This window comes from Rissa tridactyla, chromosome 3, assembly GCF_028500815.1.
Source record: "Rissa tridactyla isolate bRisTri1 chromosome 3, bRisTri1.patW.cur.20221130, whole genome shotgun sequence".
In the NCBI taxonomy this organism is placed as follows: domain Eukaryota; kingdom Metazoa; phylum Chordata; class Aves; order Charadriiformes; family Laridae; genus Rissa; species Rissa tridactyla.
In genome coordinates this window covers 16,200,867-16,212,206 of record NC_071468.1, presented here as the reverse complement: position 1 = coordinate 16,212,206, position 11,340 = coordinate 16,200,867, and the positions used below count along the sequence as shown (strand labels likewise).

Genomic DNA, 11,340 nt, shown 5'->3' with positions numbered 1-11,340 from the left:
ACCCTTCCTCTGCCTTCTGTGCTTCTGCACCTACCTCTGCCAGCAGAGGAAGGCACAGCAGCTCTCGGGTCTCCCTACAAGATTAGGCCCTCAAGCTGTACTTGAAGTCTCTAAGACAGCTGACTGCTTCCAGATTAGTAGTGAGTATTTGTAAATGCTTTCACTAGTCAAAATTTATGTTCTCATTTGCAAAATACTATGTGGTGCAGGCCCATCTGTTTTGAATAGACGGGAAGAAAATACAGAATCATTCACTTTGTCTAAAGTAGATTCTTCTCAGAGAAGACCGTCCCCAAACTTGTTCCAGGTTGAGTATATTAAAAAGAGGTTACTTATTCAGGAGGAATCAGCTCACCTCCGACAACAGCAGCTGTTTACGTGCATCACTGTGCTCCCTCTTGCACAAGTCTTGATCTCTGACCATTTGGTTTTGCCTGACTTCTGTCCCCTGTGTGGCCTTATATTTCAGAGCTGGAGATCATCCTCTCTCATCTTTAATGCACATGCAGACATCTGCTGTGGTGCTAGGGAGCACTGCCATATACTGATAGAACTGAATACTTCCCCAGGGACTGCTCAGTCACAATGCAGATAAAGTAAGTGGGAAGGAAGTTTGCTATATGATACCTGCCAAACCAATTTTCAGATGCAAGTAGAAGGCTCAAAGCATTTTCTCTCTCCATTCTGGAACAGATCTGCTTGAAGGGCCCCAGCCTTGGTGAAAAGAAGCACAGCAGGACTCTGTGTTGTGATCTTGTGTTACAGCAGCTCATCCAGGCTCAGTCAGTCACCAGTGAGACTTGGACAAAAAACAACCTCCTGTAGAACCTTTCTATTTTTAAATGCGCCTCAGCAATCTGAGACAATGATAATGAACAGAGAGAGTAAGCAAGCACGTCCTTGCACCTCTCTGCAGGCCAGGTAAGTGCACATCAGCCTGCCACAAACACGAGCTGTCCACGCTGCCCCTTTTACTTCACATAGAAGATAAATACTGAGACAGCATGAAAAGGGGTTTGATTAGCTACTGTCTGAAAGAGAAGAAATCTGGACATAGAAGGTAGTAGACTGTAGAAACTTAAAAATTATAATTAAACACCTGTTATATAGCAAAGGTTGTTCTGAATCCTGATGTCTTTAAGCCCACAGCTATCAGCAGCTGTTGTTCATCACCTACTTATCTACACTTACATAGAAAGATTCAGTGAAATACTGTGGCAATGTGAAAGAGTATAAAATTCAGCTATGTAAAGCCTGACATCAGTTCCCCTCCCCGTTTTCAAAATTATCATCTGTTTTTAGCAAAATACAGCCAACCCCACTGCCTGTAGTGCAAGGTTTAATACTAATGAAGTGTTTGTGGGCTAGTGATAGCATCTGCATTTCTTCCTGCAGGGAACAACTCTCCCACGAGCCTGAGATTTGGATTTGAAAACCACCTTGAGCGAATCCAGACCTACTCCTGATACACAGTACAGTACATTTTTGGTGCAGTACTGCAGTCAGTAGTGTAAAAGTCAGATAATCAGAAATAGTCGTAACATTTCTGTTAGCAAGTAACCACATATCAGGTTATTGCAAAAATACTAAAGTAGTAAGAAAGGATTTCCCGCCCTGTTATACTTGTTCTGATTTAAGTGGGCCAGCTGAGTACCTGCTGCTCAGACAGTAAGTTTCCTCTAACAAGGCCAAACGTGCTGCTGTTGGCCTGGCTGAGCTGTTTCTTCGGAATAAGGCTCTTTGAAATAGTAGCTATGGCCTTCAGGAGAACATGGAATCTGATGACATTTTGATGCTCCAGAGCCGTTTCTTGGTGAAGCTGCCATTTCTGGACCAAAGTCTCTGCTCAAAAAAAACTGTAGTCCTAACAAAAAAAAAAAAAAAAAAAAGTCATTCCTTCTTAAGTTGCTCCAAAACATGCATTTATCCCACACTGAAACAAGAGGTAGCTGACCTAAACCCTGCTTTTTAATTAGCCAGTTACAGCCCATGAAGAGTCTGGATAGAGGTTCAGAACCATGGAGATGCCACTGAAAATAAACAGGACTTACACTCTGCCTCCCAGCTGAAATGCTTTGGAAAGTATCTGCTTCTGGTATGGAAAAAACACTAAGAAGGTCATCATCTTCTCATACAGCTCCAGCTAAACTAACTCCCACTACAACCAAATTTGACTTCTGACTTTCAAACTACAACCCATTAAGTCCTGAAAAATCCAAGCCGCTATTTGCTGCCTTTGGACACCTTATACAACTAAACAAGACAAGACTTCACATACATAAGAGTCAGGCATTACTCAGATTATGAATGAAAAAAAAAACATGGATAGAAATCACACTTTCGTATGAAAAAGGAAGTTAAACCATCATTTAGCAAAAAATAGAATCTGTTAAGTCTAGCTTCACAGTCAGATCTAAATCCACGAGGGGCACTATTCATCACCACTGAGTCAGCTGGAATTGCTCGGGGGCAGGGATTGATTGGTTCAAGACAGTCAATCAAACATACACTCTGTTTTACAGCAGGTGCAATACATAATATGCATTAAATGAAGATACATTTTTGTCTGAAAGAGGAATGTAAAGATCCTTCTGGATACTGTGGGAAGAGACAAGGAATAAATCCATATTGATTTCAGGGTAGCTTATTTTAAAACATTGAGAAATGATGCCACTTGTTTTACTTGCTGTAATAGCACTTTAAGGAACATCACTCACACTAAAACCATCTTGCTTAGGATTAGTTTTCTTTCACAGAAGAAATATCTTGCGCAGTGCCAGACAGCCCTGATGGTGTTATGCCAATGCTGCTAGAAGAATTAGCCCCATTACAATCGTCAGTTGTCTTCTAGAGAGCAGTATTTATACACAGATCTGCGCTGAGTGACAGCTCGTTCCCCTTGCTAGAGGTAGTCCAAACTTCAGTACTCAAAGTACCTTCCTGATTAGATTTTAAGACGTTAAGAAGGATGCTCATGCTCTCCCTGTGTTTAATAACTGAATGTCTGTGGTTTTGAGGATAGGACGAACGATAAATGAGATTTAAGTGATGAGTTTCCATCTTCTTAAATGAAAGATAATCCCCCTTTGCAGCAATGGTTCAAACCACTGCAGACGATCAGTGCAGAGGGAGTACAGCGCAGTAAAGAGACAAGGTGAACAGGAATATGAGAAGACAAAACTACACTCAGCTGCGCAGCTACTGAGTCAAAGGTACCAATGCGACAAACTCAGCTATGTGTTAAGACTTCACCTTGCCTCTGCTGCCCGTCCCAGCAGCTGCAAGGGGCCTGGCATCCCACTTGCAAAGCCCCCTGCCCCCAGGGCTGAGCGAGGGGCTCTGGCTGTGTCCACAGCCCAGCTGTCCGTCCCTCGCAGCAGCTGCAGCCAGCTTTGGGCCCAGGGAGGGCCAGGCCCTGCAGGCAGGGGAAAGGGGAAACTGCACCCTCAGCTCTAAAATTCCTCCCACTCCCCTGACTTGCCCCCCACTAGTATCCACACCATACCCAATGAAAAAACAACTTTTGCCTGTCCTGCTGACACTGGCTCCCTGGTAAATAGCCCATCCTTCCTTCTTAGCACAGCCACCTACTGTTGCTTCAGTCCTCTTTGTCCATTGCACAAGAGTACGTGGATGTGCCCCACCCCGAGGTATTCAGATCAGCGATGTCAACATCGTCCTCTGCAGCGGGGAAAGGCCTAGCCCAGCTGACATTTTTCCCATTGTCTGCATGGCATCCCTCGCTCAGTGCGATTTCATGAGCTTGGGTTGCAGCTCTGCTCCAGCCCAGCCTAAGTACTCCCACTCACTTTTGGACTGAGGCCATCGCAGCCTTGCAGGATCTCATCCTTGCTCAGAGCACCCCTACTAACATTTCAGTTTCCACAAATGGAGGAATTCCTAGAAGAGCTTTATTTTCCAGCAGTTCTTTAGCTCTTTTGCAAGCAAGCCTGCATTGTTGGAGTGAGTTTGTATGTAAATACATTTGTATCTCTTGAATTCTAGGAATTCTTGTATAGTCTCAAGGGAACTAAGGTCCACCCCTGCATTTTTGTCTCAATGGAATTTTTTTTTTTTGGCATTGTTTCAAGTCTTCTGTGGCTGATAAAGCTTTTCGCAGTGATCAGAAGGCATTCTTAATCTTTCAGAGAAACCAGAGACAAAGAGAGATTAAGTAATATTTCTCACAAACTGAGCAGCAGAACCCATTGCAGAACACAGATATAATTACTTTTCCTAACTTCACCACTATACCATTATGTGTTTTCCCCTTTTGAAGCTAAATAACAGAAAGAATTGCTTAAGTGATTCCTCTCAAAGCTGCACAACCAAATTTATTTCTCAATTTTTGCCCTTTTATTCATAGCAGATTCTGATTTCTGTTCGTAGAAGGGAATGAATTCTTCCTATTTTAGTAACAGTTTTGAAGTTACAGACATCAAATATAAAAGAAGAAAGGCCTACTCTGTTCTCTAAAGCTAGAATGGAAAATTCAATGCCTGCATTCAAATTGCAGAACTTGGCAAATTTTTTAAATCACTTCCTTTTCCATTTTCCTTTGTGGAGATAGCTGCTGGTTTTATTTCTCTATATCTATAGATGGAGGGGGAAGAAGTACTGGTAATCTGCCATAAGATAAAAAAAAATTAGAATTCAAAATAAATTTTGACATGCAGCATCCTCACTTGAAAGAAACAACTTGGTGCTTTACATTTCAGGAGAGCAGGCTGTAATAAAGCTAATCAATCTGAAAAGCCAAGTATGAAACACCACTAAATGCATGAGGGAAGGCAAGCCGTGTACAAAAATACATCTATCTTACATTCCCTCTGCTCTCAGTCTTCCTCCTGGACTGCAGCTTTTCTTTTTTTAATAAAGATCTAAGAAGCACAACAGATAGACACCTTTCAAAAACAGCCACTAACTTCCATCACAAACTTTCACTTTTTTGCGTCACTACATAAAAACTGGCGGTTCATAACTGCACAGCAGCGATGATATGAGACAGCAACAAATTCTGGCTCCTATTTTATTTAGGAGACATACATACATTATATTTCTAGAACTCTATTTTAAACATCACATTTGAGAATAGTGTCTTCATTAACTATGAACCAGCACTTAATTAACCATTAAGTCTAGAAACAGATGTGAAAATTTCTCTCTCTTCTTGGCTATTTACAGTCCCACCCATTCCCACTTGACTATCATGCAGAGACCTAGTACAGAGTGCTTGAAGCTATCAGATCCTGCAACCGCTGTCCTCTGACTTCTCAGAAAAAGCTATTTTACTTCAAGACCAAAACATAAACACCAGTTTAGGGTCTGGAAGATAAAAGTGTTTTAAGGCCCTAAAAGGACACTATCGTATCTGTGTTATATCATATATGTATTACATATCTACCACATTGTAGGGAAATGATAAGATGGGATGAAGCTCTGGACTGCTGAAGACCACAAATGTTAAAGTTGTCTTGGCAACATCTACTGATAAAGAGAGATGACAACTGATAATTAGAGATTTCAGGTTATTTTAGACACTTCTACAAATTAATACAATGTACTGAACCTTCTGAACATCTATCCAGCAGCAGGTAAATCAAGGTCTGAGGAGGGTTACAGCAGAATGAATATAATTTCTCCCTGACAGGCAATATCATCTCCACTTACTCATTGACGGGGACAAAAAAACCAAAACCCAATGAAACAAACAAAGAGAAGCTGTTGTGCAGGAAGTCAAATACAGTAGTAAAGAGTAGCCTTTTTAAAATACACAAACTTTTAATCTAACAACACTTCAGGAAATCTAATCATGTTCGTTATGGACATTTCCAAACCAGAACTTTAATGGAAAGAGAACTCTGTCCAGAATTGAAGTTGTAAATATATTTAGCTTGTTAGTTAACACTACAGATTATTACTTTCTACTAGCCATAAAACTTGGTCTTGAGGTGGGACTTTCAATCCATTCAAGCTGAGAAGATCAGGTACTTGTTACACCAGAACTTACCTAGAAAGGCAGGAAATAAGCTGCTACAGAAGGGAACAAATCCTCCTCCAGGAAAGCAACAACCTTTGCTTTCGACCAGGAATCCAGAGTCACTCTTCACTGGAGACTGCAGGCTCCTGGTTGGAAGACAGTAGTAATGGAGACACAATGAGTAGGGAGAAGCAGCTTCATACCCTACACCAGTTAATTCATGGGGCCACATTCATTGTGTCATCAAAAGAATTAAAAGCTAATTATGGTACATGCAATAGAAAGACAGCTGATCTTGAAACACATTCTCTTCAAACAACAAAGGCTTACAGACTGCTGACAACGAACCAGTGAAGATAACCCAGGAGCTCTGGGTTTGAGCACAGAAAAATTGGGAGGTTGCACTTGCTGCAGCTGAGATGCTACAGCCTAATCAATAGGATGTCAGATACAAGGCAAGAGCCAGGATTTATCCCAAGAACCAAAAAATTACAGGGAAGAATGTTCCATTATAATGACTCAATTTTCAGTGTCTCCACTTTTGGTCATTTCCTTTCTGTTTTGATCTGTCAGACAGCTGTCCTCAGAAGGAAAGAAGAACTTTTGTACCTCTGAAATATCTGAAACAGGCACTTGCAGCTGTTAGAGACAGGTGACAAGCAGAATCACTCGAGAAGTCTTTAGATTAGACAGAGAAGGAATTTGCGAGGCCAATTTAAAAAGATAAGACACATGTCCTCTTTGAAAGTTATGACCCTGGCCATCATTTGGAGTTAAAAGTGTGTGTTTCCTTCTATTGTTGCAGTTTAGAGACATTGAAGTGCATCTTCTCTTTGTACTCAATGTACTGGGTTTGTCTTTGTGACAGAAAGAGACCCCTCTTCCCCAAATCTTCCTGTGCTTCTCACCTCACTTTTGCCGAGAGCCAGGAGAACAACTCTGTGGTCTGCTGCTGCTAGGACAACCCCACCTTCTTGAAAAGCATAAAAGGCTTCCAAACACTAATAAATGAACTATCTGTAGATGACATGTGAGACAGGCTTTCAGTTGTGCTGCAAGCATCTGTGGGTAAGCCGAGCTGGGAACTGGATTTCTGTAAAGAGACAGAAAGAACATGGTCTATTGCTACACTGAAGCATGTAAAAAGTTAGCCAGCACGGAGATCTGCTTTTGGTTCAGGACATGGGAAAAGCCCAAAGGAAAACAAGGCATGTTTTAAAACAAGGCACATTAGAACATGTGCACCTAATGCAAATGAGAAATTGCAATCTTCGTTTGGGTGTTGAGGATGTGTTGTAGTAGGACAGGGGGTGAACCAGATTGGGCATACACACAGAATAAGCTCTAACTGCCACAGAGCTAGGTATATCTACAATAGCCAAGTTTGGTTTGATTTTTGTTTGGTTTGGGTCTCAGCATACTGTATAGCATTTTCTTCACTATAAAAGAAAATCACCTATAGTGAAGTCTTGGCAGAAGTGCAGAGTTGTACAAACAAACGGGCTCCGTTCTTCAACTTTTCTTTCAGAGGTTGTCCCCTCAGTTGCATCACAGAGAATCCCATCATGGACCACACTGTGTAGGGCTTACTCATGTTGGAGCGTCAGACTTGTCCAGGATTCATGTTCCATGGGATCACTGCCAGTGGCAGCTGCTGGAACGCAAGGAAGGACTTTGCAAGGAGCGATGTGGGGGGGAGGAGTTGTTCCAACTGAGCAATGCAAGGCAAGCAGCAGGCGTTGGATCTCAGCGAATATGGCTTCTGAGAGCTACGATCAGTAACTCCAGCTGGGCCACTTGCTTGGGATTCCTGCCAAAAGATTTATAAAAAGAACAGTAAAGAATGTGCAACGGCTTTAAATAAGAATTTCAAATACAGTGCAGCCAATATCCACATTTGTTGAGGCTTCCATCCCTCAGCTTTTCTCTAAGGCTCAGCAAGGCATGCAAGGAGTTTCTCCTGCTGATCTAATTTTATCCTCTCAGAGATATCCACCAACATGAAGGAATGAATTAGAGCCAGTGCAGTTTTCTAATTACTTCCAGCTCTCAGAGAGAGACCCAAAAAATACTGGTAAGCAAGCAGAACATAGTAAAGCTGATAAACCAGCCTTTAATTTGTGTGTTGCTATACATGGAGGTCTTGTGATAATTTACTAATAGGTGATCCCAGCCTTTACTTGAACTAGGGCAATGAATTTAACTGCAACAGAGCGCAGTGGCAAACAAGAACGGCTGCTCATTGATAAGTGAAACATGCAGGTGATTTCCCCCTTTAGATACAAGAACTGGTTCCTCAAATGCCAACAATGACTGTTTATCAAGATGCAATTTTTCATTACCTAATAGGTTTTCCATATTCTGTATCTGAAGCACATTAGCATGACTGGAGGTGGGTTCATTCAAGTTCACAGGAGAGCTGGCCCTGTCTGTACCAAACCTGTGCCAGCCACAAGGAGCTTCATTACCAAGGTTCAGCAGCCTTCTAAGCACAAAAAGGAAATCCAATCACCAAAAGAGTTTTACGTCCTTGATATAACTACAGAACCTCACAATGATTACCAAAGTCACTTGCTCAAAAAAGTAAGCTATACCACAGAGCATAAAAATCCCACAGTGCCAGCGCGGTAAACAGGTCAAGTGTGGTAGCTGAATCATTTCTTTGTTTCCTCAATTAGTACACACGTAAGTGTCCAGTGCTTCTGCAGACACCTGTATGAGATGGGGTACCGCAGCTAGAAATGAGTTAGAACAGTCACAGACTTTTGATCTAATTAATACAACAGGCTCTCTCTCCTGTCCTCACATCTGTATGAGAGGCTCAGAGACAAGTGAAAAAACTTGGAGCCTGTTGGTTTTCTTTTTTCCTAGTTTGAATACCGATCTTAAATGGCAGTTTGTGTCCAGGGTACACACCACCACTAGTAATGCCATGATTGCTGAATAAACCCCACAATATTCAGTTACATTCCACCTCTAGTAATAACACGATTGCTAAAATCAAAACGCTCCCTGCCACACACACACACACGAATGCTCTGACTAAACTGCAACACTGAAGTGATAGCATAAAGAAGTCTGACACAAATCCATGCCCCCCCCAACTAGACAAGACACCTCACTTGCCTTTTAAGAATCAGGAGTAAGCGTACCTTCAACTAACAGGATGGGCAAGTCATCAGGGTCATCAGAGCTCTGCAGGGTTCTTCTTGCAGCTGGGCAGGCCTCCTGCTCGGCATTCGTCCCGGGAAGCTGGAGGCAGTCCTGTAAGACACTGAACACCTGCACACACTTATTTATGCCACAAATTCTACTCCAATCTCAAGATGTCGCTGCTTCACAGACACACTAGAAACGGTCAAGTTCAGGAACTAACAGTTTAATGACAAGCAGGCAAAAAGAGGGCTTGGAAGGGCCAAAACCTTCTCCTACCCAAAGGTCACCAAGATTCATCCCCTAGAGAAACTTAAAAGTATTCACATCTCTCATGGAACAAACTGTCATTCTAAGAAGACATTCAAAGAAGAAATAAAACAATCAAGACAGCCTGAAATTTCTCTGAACTCAATTTTTTATTGCACGGTGATTATTAGTTACACTTTGACACAATGTACTTTGGAATAAATTGGCACCTACTACATGATTTTAAAAACTTAGTATCTTATAGTTCATATAATTGGCACTATAGAGAAAACCCAGAGATCTGTCTTTTTGACCCAAGATTAAAAGAAAGATAAAATGTTTACATCCTTTATTGTTGTCAGGTGAACTTTCACTGTGGAAGGCCCTTAAAAAAAGTGAACAGAAACTAACAGCCTAAATGCCCTCCAAAAAATATCTAAAATCAGTATCAGATAAATCACTCTCTTCTTTACACCAGTCTTTTTGCTTTGGTACTTTTAGTACCCAAGTGCACAGTAACTCCCTCATCCCTTTTAAGGAAAAGAAGTAACATGGTCAAAACGACACCGATTACTTCGGGTGACAGGAGGAGAGACTCCCACACACCATCCTCAGCGCCCGTGCAAACAGCATTTTCATCAAAAGTGACATCACCTCAGGATTTAATACATCCCAAGAGGCTTATAAATACTAAAGGTTTTTTTAATTTTTTTTAAATAATTATTTTGAATAAATAAATGACAGCTGTAATAGCTGCATTTACTTTGGTGACCAGTTATCCATATGCAGCATAAGTTAAATTCATAAGGCAAGTGATGAGATAGCATAAGTGAAGTCCCTGAGGATCAGCATCTCTGTGTTCAACGTGTTTGTTTCATAATGCATGTAGACAGCCTGGAAAACAATCAGTCCCAAGGCATCCGCTTTTTAATCTCCAAGCACAGCTGCAGACCACACAATGAATAATTTCTGTACCTCTTCTGTAGGCAGGAATATGTAAATAAAACAGAATACTTAGTAGCTGGTGGTGGGGAATTAGTTCTGGTAAACCTGGACCAAGTGCTCCACCTTGTGTTAGTCCTTGGCATTCAAAGCGAACCCCTCGATGCCTGCTCAATAATTGCAGGTCCAGCAGAATAGTTTATGATTTCTTCTGCCTGTGAATTAGTGTCATCCATAGTGCCATATGATTGCTGCTCCGAATGGGCAAACATCGTCCTTTCTGTAGAATAAGGATGCAAAACTCGGGGGACGTACATCTGAAATCACAAGTGTTAAGGATTTTACTCGTTTCTCAAAGTATAACGTTGGGATAATTCACCCAGGATAATCTTTCCCCTCGCCACTCTTCTTTTCATCCATTTCCCATTCTTCACCTTAACACCTAAGGTCTTTTGCCCCCTAACCGAGGCTTCCTGGTGCAACGCTCACATGTACTTGTAGACCGTGGCACAAAGACCTCTATTTCTACCTCAGTCCTACATCCTTTTTAGTGACATGGCAGGGAAGACCTGCTATGCACGTCACAACTTTCTAAGTCACAAAGCAGTGGCAACTGACTGCATTCGGCAGCTGTCCAGTTGTGAGGAACTGTGTGGTGTAAGGCCCAGAACACAGTGCACAGAGCTGCTGGAAGTAGCCGTGTCTCAACTACACACAAAACATCAGCCGAAGGTACTTCTGGAACACCGCCTGGGAACAGTCAAGGAGCCCAGCTGCAGAACTCTCTCGTCCCACACGCATATGGGAAGTCCCACAGTCCATTCAAACTAATGTGTCCTACACATGCTCTTTGATAAGCAGGGTGATAAATTAAGTTTTTCTAGGAAGCGTAAGAGAATATTAGTAACTCTTAACTTCTTACAGAAGATGTTGGGATGGCTGGTACATCTGTGTCGTTTCCTCTTTCACATTGCGTGTCTTCTATCTGTAATCAGTAACAGGTGGGGAAAGGAAGA

At 41.9% G+C, this 11,340-nt stretch overlaps 1 protein-coding gene across 2 annotated transcripts in view; it reads right to left on the bottom strand.

Annotated features, from left to right (window-relative positions):
* The window catches only part of TMEM63A (transmembrane protein 63A), a 49,175-nt gene that overhangs the window by 6,777 nt on the left and 31,058 nt on the right, over window positions 1-11,340 (bottom strand). The window contains exons 23-28 of one of the 2 annotated variants that reach the window (XM_054193724.1): window positions 11,247-11,309; window positions 9,133-10,641; window positions 8,323-8,465; window positions 7,437-7,790; window positions 6,889-7,073; window positions 6,011-6,126 (exon numbers count right to left, since the gene is read on the bottom strand). In XM_054193724.1, the coding sequence (XP_054049699.1) occupies window positions 10,471-10,641; window positions 11,247-11,309 (234 nt within the window). In that variant the 3' untranslated portion in view covers window positions 6,011-6,126; window positions 6,889-7,073; window positions 7,437-7,790; window positions 8,323-8,465; window positions 9,133-10,470. Of the gene's footprint in view, window positions 1-6,010; window positions 6,127-6,888; window positions 7,074-7,436; window positions 7,791-8,322; window positions 8,466-9,132; window positions 10,642-11,246; window positions 11,310-11,340 lie in introns of those variants that run through there. The other variant, XM_054193723.1, reaches the window with a different exon arrangement.